The 20,631-nt window shown below is 44.8% G+C and overlaps 1 protein-coding gene and 1 long non-coding RNA gene across 4 annotated transcripts in view; one reads left to right on the forward strand and one right to left on the reverse strand.

Annotated features, from left to right (window-relative positions):
* The window catches only part of ITGB2 (integrin subunit beta 2), a 198,822-nt gene that overhangs the window by 53,135 nt on the left and 125,056 nt on the right, over window positions 1-20,631 (forward strand). Inside the window, exon 1 of one of the 3 annotated variants that reach the window (XM_056533712.1) lies at window positions 19,483-19,685. The exons of the other annotated variants lie outside the window; for them this stretch is intronic. Coding sequence (XP_056389687.1) covers window positions 19,590-19,685 — 96 coding nt within the window. The 5' untranslated portion in view covers window positions 19,483-19,589. Of the gene's footprint in view, window positions 1-19,482; window positions 19,686-20,631 lie in introns of those variants that run through there. 3 annotated transcript variants of the gene reach the window in all.
* The window catches only part of LOC130283933 (uncharacterized), a 54,902-nt gene that overhangs the window by 12,642 nt on the left and 21,629 nt on the right, over window positions 1-20,631 (reverse strand). The gene's annotated exons all lie outside the window — the stretch shown is intronic.

A 20,631-nucleotide genomic window follows, 5' to 3' on the forward strand; every position in this document is an offset into this window, starting at 1 on the left:
GAGCACTCACTGGTGTTATTTTATGAGCTACTAATAAAAGTTAAGTATTAGGCACTTATCCTCCTATTTAAGTTAAAACTTATATTTATGTCTATTTCATGCTGGGCGAATATTGACCCCTTGCAGGTTCTAATTAGATATTATGCAAGTATTTTGTAAGTTTACTCATATCCCCCCACTATAACCCTGTGTATGAGGTTTAGTGCAGGTGAACAAGCTCTCAGATTCCCTTTAACCGATTAAAGCAATGTACTGGCATTGCATTGATCAGTGTTAGTAAGGCATTGTTAGTAATCTAATGATTGCTTATACATGTTTCCTAGGTGAATTGAAAGGGTAAAACATTAAAATCATCAACCTCCTGTTAACATTTTACGAAGAAAAAAAGTCTAAACATCAAAAAAGTAAACATATCTGGTGTTACATTCCACAAAAAGATAACAAGAAGTGTCTCTCACCAATAACTTAAAGGGGTTATCCAGGAATTTTTTTTATATACATATACATATATATATATATATATATATATATATATATATATATATATATATCAACTGGCTCCAGAAAGTTAAACAGATTTGTAAATTACTTCTATTAAAAAATCTTAATCCTTTCAGTACTTATGAGCTTCTGAAGTTAAGGTTGTTATTTTCTGTCTAAGTGCTCTCTGATGACACGTGTCTCAGGAAACGCCCAGTTTAGAACCGAATCCCCATAGCAAACCTCTTCTAAACTCGGCGTTTCCCGAGACAGGTGTCATCAGAGAGCACTTAGACAGAAAAGAACAACCTTAACTTCAGAAGCTGATAAGTACTGAAAGGATTAAGATTTTTTAATAGAAGTAATTTACAAATCTGTTTAACTTTCTGGAGCCAGTTGATATATAAAAAAAGGTTTTTTCCTGGAATACCCCTTTAATGTGTAACTTCACTTAATTTTTTGTTTCTCACATATAGCTGGGGATAACAAATAACTGGTGCATTTTACTGAGGGAATGGCCTTCACTGAGACAGGGGAATGCACCAATCAGTTGTTATCCTCCACTATATGTGAGAAACAGGTAATAAAGGAAAGTTACACATAAAGTTATTGGTAAGTGGTGCATCTTTCTTTCTCTCTTTTGAAATATCATACAGCAAGCAGATCATAGCAAAGCACCACCGGAGCATATTGGGAATACTGTTACTCCATCCTTTGTCCTGGTGGCATTACTTGACAATTTGTAGCAGGGCAGAATTATAACACCCTTCTTTGAATATTAGATTTGTTATTAGTATCTGCTCACAATAAACTAAAATATAAATTATTAATCCTGCATAGTAAATAGCTTAAATGGGGTCTGTCACTTGGAAAAACTTCTCACATGTCACAGGGACATGTCAAAAGTTTTGATCAGTCTGGGTCTTAGTGCTGAGATATCCACCAATCAGGAGAACGAGCCAGAAGTGCACAGTATTACTGTTCACTCCCCGACACGTAGCGATCTTTGTCTTTCTGCTCCTTAGACTTATAATGAAGCAGCGCGAAAAAGGTTGCTACGAATCGGGGAGGGAGCAGCAATGCCGCGCACTTCCCAGCTGTCAAAGTGACATTGACAGTGACACATTATATGAAAAAAATGCAATATCCAAATTACTGATTTTTGGTCACATATCAAAAATTCCCATCAACCCCAAAAAAGTACTAAAGAAAATACAGATGACAGCATAAAAATTAGATCTCACACAGATAATAAAGTTATAGGGGTCAGAATATAGTAATTCAAAGCATTTTAGTTTTGAAAAAAAAAAAAAAGGTTTTAAGGTTTTATTTTTATAGAAAAATTAAGTGTTGTTGTACTCATACAGACCTGAGCAATAAAGAGATAACGTGTCATTAATATTCACAAATGTTTCATATTTATATAAGTTTACATTTTAATATATATTTTTTGTTTTGAGTACAGCTGTTGATACATCAAAAAATGTCAATACTAATACAATTGATCCTGCAAAAAACAAGCCCTTATATCAATGTGTAGATGGAAAAATAAAGAAAATCAATATTGCATTTAGGACACAAATGAAAATATTAAAGTAAAGCAGTGCAAAGGTATCCATAGCCTTTGAATTACCAGGCAATGTGGGGCTAAATAGCTACAAAATCTAAAATTGCACCACTTAGTCATGTGTTTGAGGTTCCGTCTTTGCTTTCTGAGTTCTGTTTCACTGCTGGGTGTATTTACTACTAGAATTTTGTGGGTAAAAAATGGTTTCCGACTTCAAATGGGATATATTCACATATGAAATTTTGTATCTATGTAAATTTTGTATCTAAAAAAAACATTAGTATTTATGTGAACCTAAATAACCCCATATATAGATTTCTGCAAGCCCTATGCATAATAATGGGAAAGTCCCCCAAAAATTTCTATAACACAGACTGTTGTCTTTCCCCTATTAGATGTCACACAATAGAATACAGTGAATAGATGAATCATTTGACCAGCAGGGGGAAAGCAAGGGGGAATACATTACAGCCAGAGTGATATAAAGGGTTAGGAAGAAATGGGCTGCTTCAGTAAAGGAGAACTCTCTCACACAGCAAGTGGGTGGTGGCAAGTATGTGGTGTATGCCATAGTGTAGTTGTAGACCGCTATCACACAGAAGGAGGAAGAGAAGTGTTTCTTGCATGGATCACTAAAAGGAAACACCCACAGGGCTCCAGCTTTCAATATTTCTGAATAAGCAGCATCAATAAAACTCATCTTTACAGTATGGGTGAAACCACACCTTTAGCAAAAATAAAAGCACATTTGTAATATATTATTATCTAAATATACAAAAAAAAAAAAATTATGACTGTTGCTCATATATCTGAGAGTAAGGTTATGGTGGGAAAACCATCTCTAATGATTATGGTCACACATTACACTGGGGGGGAACATTTACCAATGCTGTCGGATTCGTGGATAGTATTAATTTCAGGCACATTTATTATGTAGGTGCATGTGCCAAAATTTCTCCCGTCATGCACCAAAATTAATCTTAAGCAAGAACAAGCACACCCTATAAACCTGTCATAACACCAATTCTCTATTAGTGTATTGTGCGCCATAAAATACCTGACAATTTTTGTCCATACACTTAACCCCTTAAAGGGGTACTCCGCCCCTAGATATCCTATCCAAAGGACATGGGATAAGATGTCAGATCGGCACGGTCCCGCTGCTGGGGAGCCTCGGGATCGCTGCTGCGGCACCGCGTTATCATTACTGCACAGAGCGAGTTCGCTCTGTGCGTAATGACGGGCAATACAGGGGACGGAGCAGTGTGACATCATTGCTCCGCCCCTCGTGACATCACGGCCCGTCCCCTTAATGCAAGTCTATGGCAGGGGGCGTGACGACTGCCACGCCCCCTGCCATAGACTTGTATTGAGGGGGGGGGCCGTGACATCACGAGGGGCGGAGCCGTGACGTAACGATGCTCCGGCCCCTGTATTGTCCGTCATTACGGGCAGAGCGAACACGCTCTGTGCAGTAATGATAACGCGGTGCTGCAGCGGCAATCCCGGGGCTCCCCAGCAGCGGGACCGCGGCAATCTAACATCTTATCCCCTCTCCTTTGGATAGGGGATAAGATGTCTAGGGGCGGAGTACCCCTTTAAGGACACAGCCCATTTTCACCTTAAGTACGCAGCCAATTTATTTTAGCGCTTTTGTTTTTTCCTCCTCGCCTTCATAACTCTTTTATATTTCCATCCCAGACCCATATGAGGGCTTGTTTTTTGTGTGACCAGTTGTACTTTGTAATGACATCACTCATTTTACCCTAAAATGTATGGTAAACCCCCCAATTTTTTTTGTGTAAGGAAATTTAAACGAAAATCATAATTTTGCTAGTTTGGGGGGTTTCGTTTTCGCTCTGTACACTTTATGGTAAAAAATACATATTTTCTTTATTCTTTGTGTCAATACGATTAAAATGATACCCATGTTTACATACTTTTCTATTATTGTACTGCTTTAAAAAAATCTCAAACTTTTTTTTACAAAATCAGTATGTTTAAAATTGCCCAATTTTGACCACCTCTAACTTTCTTATTTTTTCGTATTCAGGGAGGTGTGAGGGCAAATTTTTTGCGCCATGATCTGTTATTTGTTTTGGTACCAGATTTGCATATATGTGACTCTTTGATCGCTTTTTATAAAATTTTTGACTTTATAACATTATATCATTAACATTATATTTTTATAGTTCGGACATTTACACATGCAACAATACCAAATACGTTTATTATTTATCGTTATTTTACGCTTTTATGTATTAATATGGGGAAAAGGGTGATTCAAAACTTTATTGGGGAGGGGATTTTTCACTTTTTTTAAAAACTTTTTTTACATCTATTTTACACTTTTTTAGTCCCCATGACAGGGACATCATTAGATTGCTAATACTGTTCAGTGCTAGGCATAGGGCATAGCACTGATCAGTATTATCGGTGATCTTTTGCTCTGGTCTGCTGGAAGGCAGATCAGTGCAGAAGACCCCGGGAGACGAACGGAGGCAGGTGAGGGGACCTCTGTCCGCCATCTTGGCTGATTTGATCCCTGCGGCAGGGCCGCGGGTGATCAGATCAGCCATTATAAGTGCCGCACTGCCGCAGATGCCATGATCTGTATTGATCACGGCACCTGAGGGGTTAATGGCAGACATCAGCGCGATAGCTGATGTCCGCCATTACCGGCGGGTCCGCGGCTGCTGACAGCCACTGGGGCCCGCAGGGAATGAAGTGAGTGCATCTCCTGCGCTCGTATCACAGCCGCACCGTAAATGTACGGCGCTGTGCGCTAAGAGGTGCTATGCAGTGCCGTGGTTGTATGGCGCATGTCCTTTAGGGGTTAAAGGGGTACTCCACTGGAAACTTTTTTTTTTTTTTTTAAATCAACTGGTGCCAGAAAGTTGTAAATTACTTCTATTAAAAAATTTGTAAATTACTTCTATTAAAAAATCTTACTCCTTCCAGTAATTATCAGCTGCTGTATACTACAAAAGTTGTTTTCTTATTGAATTTCCTTTCAGTCTGACCACAGTGTTCTCTGTTGACACCTCTGTCCATAGACTTGCATAACGGGGGCGGAGCATCATGATACTCTGGCCCCGTGGTCGGCACCCGGCAGTTTGTGAGCTGGCAGCGTGGCGTGCAGCTCAAAGAGGTGGGTGCCAAATGCAAGATTGCGGGGGTCTCCAGCGGTGGGACCCCCACGGTCAGACATCTTATCCCCTATCCTTTGGAAAGAGGATGAGATGTCTTAGGGCCGGAGTACCCCATTAAGGATACAAGCAATTTTTATGTATTAATAACTGTAAGATACTTTTATGTATCCTACTGATTCTGAGATTCAAATTTTAGCAGCAATTTTCCAAATTTTCCCAAAAATTTCAAAATCGAAATTTTTCTGGGACCAGTTCAGTTTGAAGTGGATTTGAGGGGCCTTTCTGTTAGAAATCCCCCATAAATGCCCCCCTTTATAAAAACTGCACCCCTCAAAGTATTCAAAATGGCATTAAGAAAGTTTGTGAACCCTTTAGGTGTTTCTATCCATTTTTTACACTAACATATTGTTGTAGGCCCAAATATTTTAAAGGAGAAAAAGCCCCTTAAAATTTGAAACCCAATCTCTCCTGAGTATGGAAATACCCCATATGTGGATTTAAAGTGCTCTGCAAGCGTATGGCAGGGCTCAGAAGGGAGGAGCCACATTTGGGTTTTGGAGAGAGAATTAGGCTGGAATCCTTTTGGGGGGCCATCTTGCATTTATAAAGCCCCAGTGGTCCCAGGAGAGGGGAAACCCCCATATATTGGAAACTATACCCTTGAAGGAATGTAATAAGGGGTGCAATGAGAATTTACACCACACAGGTGTTTAAAATAATTTTGGAACAGTGGGCCGTGAAGATGAAAAAATAAAATTTTTCTATTAAAATGCTGGTGTAACCCTTTATCTTTCAAGGGGTAAAAGGAGAAAAAGCCCCACACAATTTGTAACCCAATTTCTCCTGAATATGGAAATACCCTAAATGTGGACAAAAATGTGCTGTGTGGGCACACAACAGGGTTCAGAAGAGAAGTAGTAACATTTGGCTTTAAGAGAGAGGGAATTTTGCTGGAAAAGTTTTTGGAGGTCATGTCGCCCTTACATAGCCCCCATGGTGCCAGGGCATTGGAAACCCCCCACATATGACTCCATTTTGGAAACTAGACCCCTAAAGGAATTTAACAACAGGAGCAGTAAACATTTGAACACCAAACGTGTCCAATACATTTTTGAAACAGAGGGCCATAAAAATAAATTTTTTTATTTAGGTGTAGACCCAAATGTTTCTTTTTTATAAGGAGTAAAATGAGAAAAAGCACTACAAAATGTGTAACCCAATTTCTTCCAAGCACATAAATACCCCATATGTGGACATAAAATGCTTTCCAGGCACACAGCAGGGCTCAGAAGTAAAGGTGTGCCTTTGGGCTTTAGAAGAATGCATTTGGTTGGATTAGATGTTGGGGGCCATACAGTGCCAGAACAGTGAAGACACCACACATGTGACCCCCTTTTTGGAAAATTCACCCCTCATGGAATCTAATAAGGAGTGCAGTGAACATTTACAACTCTCAGGCATTTAACAAATTTAACAGATTTTTGGAACGGTGGGCTGTGAATATGAAAAATGTAATTTTCCATTTTCACTGACCACTGTTCCAAAAATATGTCAGACACCTGTTGGGTCTAAATGCTCACTGTACTCCTTGTTACATTCCTTGAGGGGTGTAGTTTACAAAATGGGGTCACATGTGGGTGTTTTCTTAGCGTTTTTGTCAGAATCACAGCAATTGCAGTGCAAATCACCAATTTAGATCTCAAATGTACACCGTGCTCTCTCGCTCCTATACGTCCACATATACACTCCTATACGTCCCGGTTCTTAAGATGACGGATTGGGATCTGATGTCCCCCTCCTCCCCTGTCTCCAGTCTGGCAACCAACAGAAGCCTTCTTTTCCTGCTGCAGGGGCTTGGACCTGACCGTGGGGAGGCTTCACATCTGTGGAGCCGAATGTTGTTCCTGGACATTCCTCTTCTGGTCACCACTGGGTTTTTGTGTTTTTTGCTCTCTTGCCGTGGCCTTGGAGTGGGGTGCTCGCCTTACCGGCATTAGTCTCCTGTTGGTATTCTTCCATTTCCCCTCTCAAGGCCCTGGCAATGGTCTGCCCATGCTCTGGTTCACGGACCACTTCGGTGGACTTGGCCTCCACATTGGCTTTTTGGTCAATGGTCTATTTTATTGTATATTGTTGTTCTTTTTCTGTTTTTTTGGTGTCCTGTATGGTTTTTGTTTGTTTGTTACCCCTTCTGTTTCTTCTTGTCTCTCCCCCTCTTCTGTTCTCTTTTCTTTTCAGGTTGCTCTTTCTTCCTGCTGCCCTCTACGACCCGGGTCCCGTGGGTGCCCCGTGCTGCCCTGAAGTACTCCTTCTAGTTCCATCTGTCAGTATGCTGTCTTCTAAGCAATTTGTCCCTCCCTCTGTTAAGGGATTAAATTTCCCCTCCAAGAGATGCTTATTGCAGAGGGAGTTAGTTGGGCTGCATGCCGATATAGTTTTTCTTCAGGAGATACACTTTGACCATTCTGGATCTTTCCAGTTTCTGCACCATCTTATTCCTCAGACTTATTCTGCTGTTTCTGACAGGAAAACTCCAGTGGTGGCCATACTAGTCTCCAGATCCTGCCCTCTACAAGTCTCTTTTTCCTTTATAGACCGCCAGGGACGTTATGTCATCGTTGAGGGGGTTTTGGGCAGGGTCCCGCCTTTGCTTTGTAATGTTTATGCCCCAAACACCTCCCAGATCCCCTTTTTACGTAGAGTTCGTACTAGACTTCATAGATACCCCTCATCTGTGTGGTTGCTGGGTGGGGATTTCAATGTCGTCTTTTCCCCATCATTGGACTGCCACTCTCCCTCAGGTCCCCCCCCCCCCCCTCTACCCAGATATGCCTAGCCTCTATTTTTGGACGTCTTGTCCGTGCCACATCATTATACGATTTGTGGCGCATTGGACACCCGACGGAGCACTCTTTCAGCTTTTACTCCCACCCCCATAAGTTGCCTACGTGCATAGATACATATTTTTTTGTAACCTTCCCATGGTGCGCATGCTTTCTGCTGCTTCTCTTGATCCTATCTCCTGGTCTGACCACTGTCCTATTCTCCTCTCTTTTTCTTCTACCCCTTCTTCTCTAAAGGTCCTGTCATTGGAGGATGAATGATTCCCTCCTCAAGTCTGTCGTTTGTGGCCACTGTATCGCTCTGGGCGCTAGAGTTAAACGTGATGCCCTGTCTCGCTCCCAGGAACTCCATGCGGAGATTGCTCGCTTAGAGGCTCTCTTGCTGTCTGCTCCCTCTCTGTCGCTTCTGCGGAGGTTGGTAGCGGCTTGGGCGCGTTTGGGTGACCTGGCTCTTCATAAGGTTGAGCGGCAATTGCTGTATGCTAGGCAGCGCTTTTATGAGAAGGGATAATAAAGCCCATACTATGTTGGCCAGGTGCCTACGTGACCGGGTAGTTACTTAATCTTCCTCTGCCTTAAAGGACTCTTCTGGTGTTCTTCACTACCATCCCGCTGATATTTCTCGTCTCTTTGTTGACTACTACACTAAACTTTACTCTCTTCCCTCCCAGCTTCCGTCTGATCCAGGGGAGAGGGCAGCGACCCTTGAATCCTATCTTTCCCGATGCGGTTTGCCGTATTTGTCGGGAACTGATCGGGAAGTCCTTAATGCCCCTATTACAGGGGAGGAGATCTTAGAAGTTCTGAAATCTCTTCCAGCTGGTTGCTCCCTTGGCCCGGACGGCTTCACTTACTGATATTACAAAACCTTCTCCTCTGTTCTGGTGCCCAAACTAGTCCCTCTCTACAACTCCTTTATGAATAGAGAGGCGATCCTTTTTACACTCTCTCATAACCCTGATACCGAAGCCTGGTAGGGATCCCCGCGATTGTTCTAGCTACCGGCCTACTGCCATGCTTAATTCTGATCTTAAGCTCTTCTCTAAGGTGTTGGCTGTTAGGCTTTGCTCTTTTCTCCCGTCCCACATCCATAAGGATCAGATTGGGTTTATCCCCTGTCGTCAGGGTGGTGACAACATCAGAAGGGTGGTGGACCTGATCAATCAGAGATCTGATCAAGCATTAACTCTTAGTCTGGATGCCGAAAAGGCTTTTGATAGATTGGGATGGCCCTTTCTCTTTGCTACTTTACAGAAGTTTGGTGTAACAGGTACATTTTTGACTGCACTGCGGGGTCTCTACTCCTCTCCTACTGCTTCTCTAAAGCTACCTCATGCTCCTTCCGCTGTCTTTCCTTTATTTAATGGGACTCGTCAAGGCTGCCTGTTATCCCCCCTGGTCTTCGCTCTCTGTATTGAACCCTTGGCTGCTATGATTAGGGGGGGATCCTGACATTACTGGTATTACTCTACATGATAGAGAATTTAACATTTGCTTATTTGCTGATGATGTCCTTCTTACACTCTCTCGCCCTCTGCTTTCTCTCCCTAGTCTCTACAAAGCCATCCATGCCTATGGTGTAGTCTCTGGCTATAAGGTCAATATCTCCAAGTCAGAGGTGCTTCCTCTCAACCTTCCCTTGTCTCTTTCCGCTCTCTTACATTCTAACTACTCTTTCAGGTGGTCCCTGTCTGCTATCAAATACCTTGGGGCTGGATTTCATCTCACTACTCCTCGCTTTCCTCTACTAACCATCTCCCTCTTTTTTGGGAACTCGGAGCCCTTATGGAGAAATGGCGATCGCAGTATATTTCCTTTTTTGATCGTATTGCGGCGGTGAAGATGACTATACACCTGAAACTACTCTATTTTTTCGAAACGCTGCCGGTCCGAGTGCCGCTATCGGCTCTGCTTTCCACTCAATCAGCCATTTTTCGGTTTATTTGGAATGGGAAAAGACATTGGCCGTAAAGATGCGTTTGGGGGCTTGATGGTTCCGGATATGGGGAAGTACTATTGGGCTGCCCATCTATGTCATCATGCGGCGTGGTCTTCTTATCATGCCTATAGCCGCTGGATGGAACTGGAAAAACTTTGGCTAGCACCTTTACACCCTAATACGCTTCTCTGGACTCTTCTGGCTTCCTCTCCTTCCCTTTCCCCCCTCTTGGGCCCCATAGCGTTTTCTAAGTATGTTTGGGGTTACTGTTCTGTGAAGTTTAAGTTGTTCTCTTCTTCTTCCCCTCTTCGGTCTTTCCTTTATCATCCTGACTTTGCCTCTGGTTTGTCTTCTGCTAGGGTGCGGGAATAGGGGGCCCTGGGTCTCTTTTGTTGGGCAGATGTAGTTGACTCCCTCTCACGCTCTCTTTTACCCTTTGATCAATTGCAAATCTGGTTGGGATCTCCCCACGTCGGAGCGCTTTCACTATTTGCAATTACAGCATTTTATGTCCTCCACATTGGGTTCCCGAGTGGTTTCCTTGCCTACAGGTTTTGAGAGATTATGCCGTGGTGGGCCTCAGATGAGGGGTCTTCTCTCCGATATTTATTCCCTGCTTCTTCAGCCTCCTGTAGGAGTCCCGGTGTCACACCGATATATGAGTCGCTGGGATGAGGTTCTTAATATTACTATCACCCTTCCTCAGTGGAAGGTAATTTGGGAACGGGCTTCTAAGGCATCTATCTGTACAGCCTATAAGGAGACTTAATATAAGCTGATTATGGGGTGGTATCATACTCCGGTGCTATTAAATAGGTTGAATCCCGACATCCCTCCGAAATGCTGGCGTTGTGGGGTTGGTTTAGGTATGCTGTTTCATATATTCTGGTCTTGCCCCCTCATCACGGGATACTGGGAAACTGTTCGCGGGTTACTGTCTACTGTCTTGGGCATCTCGGTCCCGCTAGATCCTCTTGTTTACCTCCTACAACTCTCTCACCCTGTTATCTCTAAGAAGCTATTCCGACTCAGCATGCACATTATATTAGCGGATAAAACCCTTATTGCTAAGAATTGAAAGAGGACTCTTCCTCCCTCTGAACCTGAATTGCTGTCTCGCATAAGAGAGATACACTCTATGGAATATTTAACAGCCTCCTTGAATAACTATATCCCCTCCTTTCTCTCGATATGGGAACCGTGGGATCGATTTTCTGATCTCTCTCCTTGACTCCCCCCCCCTCTCTCCTCTTTTTATTTTCTTCCTCCTCTTTCCTTTTTCTCCTTCTTCCCACTATTTTCCTACTGTGGCTGTGTTGACTTGTTTTTTGTCCTTTTGTAACCCTTGTTTATCTCCCCCCCCCCCCCCCCCCCGTTTCTTGTCCTGTGGCCTTTTTTGGTCCTTTATATGTGTTTTTAATGTGAAAATATTTCAATCCTTTTTGATTTATTGATTTACTGTTGCTATTGTTTGGCTTAGTTCTCTGGGGTTGGGGACTGCTGATGAGTTTTATTGATAATGCCTATGTACCCTGACCTTTTTATTAGCTTGTCTTTTGTTTCTGATATGACTGCTACCGGGCTCTGGCCCATGTTTTGCGGATTATATGTTTTTGTTTGATTTTGTGACTGTGAAAATTCTTTACTAAATATTACAGTTCATAAGGGGTAAAAGGAGAAAAAGCAGAGTAGGTGCCATGATCAGAAGCAACCGCCAGGTGCCGTTATTGGTTGGTCGGTGCCACCTCCCTCCTGCTGCTGAAGGGTGATTGGTGCTGTCTCCGAAAGCAACAATCACCCTTATCGTCCAGTCCTCCAGGTCACCAGAGAGAGACCCGATTGGCCCGGAGAAGCCGTGATTCACTAGTCAGAATTGATTGGCCAATCACAACGATCACTGACAAGTGATATGCCAGGATGGCTGCTGTTAAAGGAGTTCTCCAACTGAAATCTTTTATCCCCCGTTGTGCCTGGGCTGTAAAACTATACATAATAAACTTTCACTTAACTTCCTACGATTCCCCTGTTGTTCCGATATCGGCGTCCCGTTCTCCGGTCCCGGTCTCTTCCACTTCCTGCGGGTCGGTGACTTCACTCTGCGCTCAGCCTATCAGCAGCCGTGACGGGACATTGCTGCGGCCGCTGATAGGCTGAGCGCAGAGTGAAGTCACCAACCCGCAGGAAGTGGAAGAGACCGGGACCGGAGAACGGTACGGCGATATCGGAACAACGGGGGATCGTAGGCAGGTAAGTGAAAGTTTATTATGTTTAGTTTTACAGCCTGGGCACAGCGGGGGTTAAAAGTTTTAGCTTAGAGAACTCCTTTAACAGCAGCCATCCCCACGTAATCATCAGTGGCAGTGATACGAAGAACAGAGGGCATGCCTTAACGTCCTGCGTTCTTAAAAGGTTAAGGACACTTAAGGGCCAACCACAGACAATTTTCATTTTTGCTATTATGTTTTTCCTCCTCGCCTTTTAAGAGACATAAATCTTTTACTTTTCCATCCGCAAAGCCATGTGAGGGCTTGTTTTAAAAAAATTTTAAGGGGGGGAAGAAAAAAAAGACAATTTGAAATCCTTTGGGAGGTTTCGTTTCTACGTAGTGCACTGTATGGTAAAACTGACATGTAATCTTTATTCAGTAAGTCGATACAGTTAAAACAATACCCACGTTTAAATGCTTGTCTACTACGTGTGGCAATATCAAATTTGGCTTTCTCTTATTTAAAAAATGAAAAAACAGGTGATTTTCTTTTTATTAGGGGAGCGGCTTTTTTTGTGTATTTAACCCTTAAAGGGGTACTCCGGTGGAAAACTTATTTTTTTAAATGAACTGGTGCCAGAAAGTTAAACAGATTTGTAAATGACTTCTATTGAAAAAAAAAGAGCCTTTCCTCTCGAGCATACAGCTGCTAAAAATTACTGGAAGGATAAAGATTTTTTAAAAGAAGTAATTTACAAACCTGTTTAACTGGCACCAGGTAATTAAAAAAAAAAAAAATGTTTCCCACCGGAGTATCCCTTTAATGCATATTGTATAGCAGCTTCGCCCTTACAGAATATGAATCAAGCTCTCAAATGGGCACTCTGATTAAAATTAATTTTTGCTATTGAATTCTTTATGGTAAATAAAAAATCTTTTAATGAAGTTTTCTATGTTTTATTTGTGTTTAAATAAGCTGTTGCCACTAGGTGTCTCCCTGTTACGCCGAGCGCTCCGGGTCCCCGCTCCTCCCCGGAGCGCTCACAGCATCCTCTCATTCGCAGCGCCCCGGTCAGACCTGCTGACCGGGTGCGCTGCAATATCACTCCCAGCCGGGATGCGATTCGCGCACAGGAGGCGCCCGCTCGCGATGCGCATCCCGGCTCCCGTACCTGACCCGTTCCCTGTCTGTCTTGTCCCGGCGCGCGCGGCCCCGCTCCTTAGGGCGCGCGTGCGCCGGGTCTCTGCAATTTAAAGGGCCACTGCGCCACTGATTGGCGCAGCAGGCCTAATCAGTGTTATCACCTGTGCACTCCCTACTTATGCCTCACTTCCCCTGCACTCCCTCGCCGGATCTTGTTGCCATTGTGCCAGTGAAAGCATTCCCTTGTGTGTTCCTAGCCTGTGTTCCAGACCTCCTGCCGTTGCCCTGACTACGATCCTTGCTGCCTGCCCTGACCTTCTGCTACGTCCGACCTTGCTCTTGTCTACTCCCTTGTACCGCGCTTATCTTCAGCAGTCAGAGAGGTTGAGCCGTTGCTGGTGGATACGACCTGGTTGCTACCGCCGCTGCAAGACCATCCCGCTTTGCGGCGGGCTCTGGTGAATACCAGTAGCAACTTAGAACCAGTCCACCAACACGGTCCACGCCAATCCCTCTCTGGCACAGAGGATCCACCTCCAGCCAGCCGAATCGTGACAGTAGATCCGACCATGGATCCCGCTGAAGTCCCGCTGCCAGTTGTCGCCGACCTCACCACGGTGGTCACCCAGCAGTCGCAACAGATAGCGCAACAAGGCCACCAGCTGTCTCAACTGACCGTGATGCTACAGCAGCTATTACCACAGCTCCAGCAATCTTCTCCTCCGCCAGCTCCTGCACCTCCTCCGCAGCGAGTGGCCGCTTCCAGCCTTCGATTATCCTTGCCGGATAAATTTGATGGGGACTCTAAGTTTTGCCGTGGCTTTCTTTCGCAATGTTCCCTGCACTTGGAGATGATGTCGGACCAGTTTCCTACTGAAAGGTCTAAGGTGGCTTTCGTAGTCAGCCTTCTGTCTGGGAAAGCTCTGTCATGGGCCACACCGCTCTGGGACCGCAATGACCCTGTCACTGCCTCTGTACACTCCTTCTTCACGGAGATTCGAAGTGTCTTTGAGGAACCTGCCCGAGCCTCTTCTGCTGAGACTGCCCTGCTGAACCTGGTCCAGGGTAATTCTTCTGTTGGCGAGTACGCCATCCAATTCCGTACTCTTGCCTCTGAATTATCCTGGAATAACGAGGCCCTCTGCGCGACCTTTAAAAAAGGCCTATCCAGTAACATTAAAGATGTGCTGGCCGCACGAGAAATTCCTGCTAACCTGCATGAACTTATTCATCTTGCCACCCGCATTGACATGCGTTTTTCCGAAAGGCGTCAGGAGCTCCGCCAGGATATGGACTTTGTTCGCACGAGGCGGTTTCTCTCCCCGGCTCCTCTCTCCTCTGGTCCTCTGCAATCCGTTCCTGTGCCTCCCGCCGTGGAGGCTATGCAAGTTGAGCAGTCTCGCTTGACACCTCAAGAGAGGACACAACGTCGCATGGAGAATCTTTGCCTGTACTGTGCCGGTACCGAACATTTCTTGAAGGATTGTCCTATCCGTCCTCCCCGCCTGGAAAGACGTACGCTGACTCTGCACAAAGGCGAGACAGCTCTTGATGTGAAGTCTGCTTCTCCACGCCTTACTGTGCCTGTGCGGATATCTTCTTCTACCTTCTCCTTCTCTGCTATGGCCTTCTTGGATTCCGGATCTGCAGGAAATTTTATTTTGGCCTCTCTCATCAACAGGTTCAACATCCCGGTGACTAGTCTCGCCAGACCCCTCTACATCAATTCTGTTAACAATGAAAGATTGGACTGTACCGTGCGTTACCGCACGGAACCTCTCCTAATGTGCATCGGACCCCATCACGAAAAAATTGAATTTTTGGTCCTCTCTATCTGCACTTCAGAAATTCTTCTTGGATTACCGTGGCTTCAACTCCATTCCCCAACCCTTGATTGGTCCACAGGAGAAATCAAGAACTGGGGTACTTCGTGTCACAAGGACTGTCTTAAACCGGTTCCCAGTACTCACAGTCATGACCCTGTGGTTCCCCCAGTATCTGGTCTTCCTAAGGCCTATCTGGACTATGCTGATGTTTTTTGCAAAAAGCAAGCAGAGACTTTGCCTCCTCACAGGCCTTATGACTGTCCTATTGACCTCCTCCCGGGTACTACTCCACCCCGGGGCAGAATCTATCCTCTGTCTGCTCCAGAAACCCAAGCCATGTCGGAGTACATCCAGGAGAATTTAAAAAAGGGGTTTATCCGCAAGTCCTCCTCTCCTGCCGGAGCTGGATTTTTTTTTGTGTCCAAAAAAGATGGCTCCCTACGCCCTTGCATTGATTACCGCGGACTTAATAAAATCACGGTAAAAAACCGCTACCCCTTACCTCTTATCTCGGAACTCTTTGATCGCCTACAAGGCGCCCACATCTTTACCAAACTGGACTTAAGAGGTGCTTATAATCTCATCCGCATCAGGGAGGGGGACGAATGGAAGACTGCATTTAACACCAGAGATGGACACTTTGAGTATCTGGTCATGCCCTTTGGCCTGTGCAACGCCCCTGCCGTCTTCCAAGACTTTGTTAATGAAATTTTTCGTGATCTCCTATATACCTGTGTTGTGGTTTACCTGGACGATATTCAGATTTTTTCTGCCAACTTAGAAGAACACCGCCAGCATGTCCGCATGGTTCTTCAGAGACTTCGGGACAATCAACTTTATGCCAAAATGGAAAAATGTCTCTTTGAATGTCAATCTCTTCCTTTCCTAGGATACTTGGTCTCTGGCCAGGGACTACAAATGGACCCAGATAAACTTTCTGCCGTGTTAGATTGGCCACGCCCCTCCGGACTCCGTGCTATCCAACGTTTTTTGGGGTTCGCCAATTATTACAGACAATTCATTCCACACTTCTCCACTATTGTGGCCCCTATCGTGGCTTTAACCAAGAAAAATGCCAATCCTAAGTCCTGGTCTCCCCAAGCGGAAGACGCATTTAAACATCTCAAGTCTGCCTTTTCTTCTGCTCCCGTGCTCTCCAGACCTGACCCATCTAAACCCTTTCTATTAGAGGTAGATGCCTCCTCAGTGGGAGCTGGAGCAGTTCTTCTACCAAAAAATTCTTCCGGGCATGCTGTTACTTGTGGGGTTTTTTCTAGGACCTTCTCTCCGGCGGAGAAAAACTACTCCATTGGTGATCGAGAACTACTGGCCATTAAATTGGCGCTTGAGGAATGGAGGCACCTGCTGGAGGGATCAAAATATCCAGTTATTATATACACTGATCACAAGAATCTCTCCTATCTCCAGTCTGCCCAACGACTGAACCCTGGCCAGGCTAGGTGGTCGTTGTTCTTTGCCCGTTTTAACTTTGAAATCCATTTTCGCCCTGCTGACAAGAACATTAGGGCCGATGCCCTCTCTCATTCTTCTGATGCCTCTGAAGTAGAGGCCTCTCCGCAACACATCATTCCTCCGGACTGTCTGATCTCCACTTCTCCAGCTTCCATCAGGCTAACTCCTCCAGGGAAGACCTTCGTTTCTCCACGCCAGCGTCTCGGGATTCTCAAATGGGGACACTCCTCCCACTTCGCAGGCCATGCGGGCATCAAAAAATCCTTTCAACTCATCTCTCGATTTTATTGGTGGCCGTCTCTGGAGACTGATGTTGTTGATTTCGTGCGGGCCTGTACTGTCTGTGCCCGGGATAAGACTCCTCGCCAGAAGCCTGCTGGTCTCCTTCATCCTCTGCCTGTTCCTGAACAGCCTTGGTCACAGATTGGTATGGACTTTATTACGGACTTGCCCTCATCCCGTGGCAACACAGTTGTTTGGGTGGTCGTTGATCGATTTTCCAAGATGGCACATTTTATTCCTCTTCCTGGTCTTCCTTCAGCGCCTCAGTTGGCAAAGCAATTTTTATACACATTTTTCGCCTTCACGGTTTGCCCACGCATATCGTCTCGGATAGAGGCGTCCAATTCGTGTCTAAATTCTGGAGGGCCCTCTGTAAACAGCTCAAGATCAAATTAAACTTCTCTTCTTCTTATCATCCCCAATCCAATGGGCAAGTAGAAAGAATTAATCAGGTCCTGGGTGACTATTTACGGCATTTTGTTTCCGCCCGCCAGGATGACTGGGCAGATCTTCTACCATGGGCCGAATTCTCATACAACTTCAGAGTCTCCGAATCTTCTGCTAAATCCCCATTTTTCGTGGTGTACGGCCGTCACCCTCTTCCTCCCCTCCCTACTCCCTTGCCCTCTGGTTTGCCCGCTGTGGATGAAGTGACTCGTGATCTTTCCACCATATGGAAAGAAACTCAAAATTCTCTTTTACAGGCTTCATCCCGGATGAAAAAATTTGCTGATAAAAAAAGAAGAACTCCCCCCATTTTTGCTCCCGGAGACAATGTATGGCTCTCCGCTACGTATGTCCGCTTTCGTGTCCCCAGTTACAAAATGGGACCATGCTATCTTGGTCCTTTCAAAATCTTGTGCCAGATTAACCCTGTCTCTTACAAACTCCTTCTTCCTCCTTCTCTCCGTATTCCCAATGCCTTCCATGTCTCTCTCCTTAAACCACTCATTCTTAACCGCTTCTCTTCCAAAGTTGTTTCTCCCACTCCTGTTTCCGGTTCGTCTGACGTCTTCTCTGTGAAGGAGATTCTGGCCTCCAAGATTGTCAGAGGTAAAAGATTTTTTTGGGTGGATTGGGAGAACTGTGGCCCAGAGGAGAGATCTTGGGAACCTGAGGACAACATCCTAGACAAAAGTCTTATCCTCAGGTTCTCAGGCTCCAAGAAGAGGGGGAGACCCAAGGGGGGGGGTACTGTTACGCCGAGCGCTCCGGGTCCCCGCTCCTCCCCGGAGCGCTCGCAGCATCCTCTCATTCGCAGCGCCCCGGTCAGACCTGCTGACCGGGTGCGCTGCAATATCACTCCCAGCCGGGATGCGATTCGCGACGCAGGAGGCGCCCGCTCGCGATGCGCATCCCGGCTCCCGTACCTGACCCGTCTGTCTTGTCCCGGCGCGCGCGGCCCCGCTCCTTAGGGCGCGCGCTGGGTCTCTGCAATTTAAAGGGCCACTGCGCCACTGATTGGCGCAGCAGGCCTAATCAGTGTTATCACCTGTGCACTCCCTACTTATACCTCACTTCCCCTGCACTCCCTCGCCGGATCTTGTTGCCATTGTGCCAGTGAAAGCGTTGCCTTGTGTGTTCCTAGCCTGTGTTCCAGACCTCCTGCCGTTGCCCCTGACTACGATCCTTGCTGCCTGCCCTGACCTTCTGCTACGTCCGACCTTGCTCTTGTCTACTCCCTTGTACCGCGCTTATCTTCAGCAGTCAGAGAGGTTGAGCCGTTGCTGGTGGATACGACCTGGTTGCTACCGCCGCTGCAAGACCATCCCGCTTTGTGGCAGGCTCTGGTGAATACCAGTAGCAACTTAGAACCGGTCCACCAACACGGTCCACGCCAATCCCTCTCTGGCACAGAGGATCCACCTCCAGCCAGCCGAATCGTGACACTCCCTACTTGTCCAGCGCATATTTTCCCCCATCTTTTGCATAGACTTTGGACTCATTTTCTAATATGTTTTCATGATGTTGGAATACTTTTTTTTTCCTATAGAACTCGATTCACTGCTTCCCTACACAAAGCCATAGAGTTTTATAAAAAAAAAAACTTTGGCTGTCTTAGCCAAATCTAGAGGGAAATCACTGCATACTGAATTATACAAGTCCCACTGCACTCAGTAGCTGTATAAATCTCTATAAAGGTCTCTCCCTAGTGACTGCTGCTCGCAAAAAATATTAAAATATAAAGAAGTTGAAGTCATTGGTAATTTGACCTTTGTGACCTAAAGCATTGCCATAAATGAGGGGTCTAATCCAGCTACAGAACAAGAAAGGCATACACCATTGCTCCCGTAGACATAAGAGAGTCAGAATCATCCATAACGTTATGGTTATGTGCCAGGCATTCTCCATGAACAGTGCTGTCCTGTGTGGGCCTCTGATCCAATTAGCATCTGCTATGACTGTAGCTACACCTATGCAATTCGCACCAAACAGCATATAGGAAGTGGAGGAAATTATGCTATGTGCTGCTAGTTTTGTGTATTTCCTCTACGATTAGCAGATATTTCCTTTGTGCTACATTTTATATCTCTCGCTGCGTGGGTTCTAAGGAGCCTTATGATATGTGGAGGTTATTTCTTCACTCTCACACCAGCCTCAAGTATCAGCAAATCAGGAAATCAGAAAGAGGAAGACTTCACACACCACACAGTGGGAACAGTTTGGTTATAGATGTATGCTATTTAAAAACATTTCCAAAGGATATTCATTTATTTTAAATGAAGTTAATGCACTTTTAAGGACTGACATCAGATGGGAAGCCTCAATAAAGGTAAGGGTATTTCACACGCATTGAATTGCATAAACTGATTCTGCACATTCATTAGGACTGGTTTACACTACGATTTGTGCATATGAGGCACAGATACATCTGGAAACTGTTAAAATGACCTGCCTACATATTTATGTTCAAAACGGCACGTACCCTATTCATTTCAATGGCCCGAATATAGTCACTACACTCAGGAGTCGAGACATTTTGTAAGCATATGTACGTTTTGGTTCTGACAAAAGTAGTTTGCAGCACCTTTCAGTCTGAGACAAAACTTGGATAAGTTTAGGAAGTTACCTGAACGTAGTCACTACCTGACTACACTCAGGCCACTGAAATGTATGGGGCCGGTGCCTGTCTGAGCATTGATACATTGACACGCCATTTTGATAGTTCTTGATGTATCTCGGAGGCATCTTGAAGGCACAAAGCATGGGGTGAACCCTCTTTTAGATGCTTATATGAAAGCAGATAAAAGTCTGACTTGAACTAAAAGAAACCAGTGCACTGATATATATTTAAATTATAACACAGAACATGAAGTAATCTTTGTCTTTAACCCCTTAAGGACCAGGCCATTTTACACCTTAGGACCAGAGCGTTTTTTGAACATCTGACCACTGTCACTTAAAACATTAATAACTCTGGGATGCTTTTACCTATCATTCTGATTCCGAGATTGTTTTTTCGTGTCATATTCTACTTTATGTTATTGGTAAAATTTTGTCGATACTTGCATCGTTTCTTAGTGAAAAATTCCAAAATTTGATGAAAAAATTGAAAATTTAGCATTTTTCTAACTTTGAAGCTCTCTGCTTGTAAGGAAAATGGATATTCCAAATAAAAAATTTTTTTATTCACAAATACAATATGTCTAGTTTATGTTTGCATCATAAAATTGACGTGATTTTACTTTTGAAAGACATCAGAGGGCTTCAAAGTTCAG

The sequence above is a fragment of the Hyla sarda genome, chromosome 8 (genome assembly GCF_029499605.1).
Source record: "Hyla sarda isolate aHylSar1 chromosome 8, aHylSar1.hap1, whole genome shotgun sequence".
Taxonomy (NCBI): domain Eukaryota; kingdom Metazoa; phylum Chordata; class Amphibia; order Anura; family Hylidae; genus Hyla; species Hyla sarda.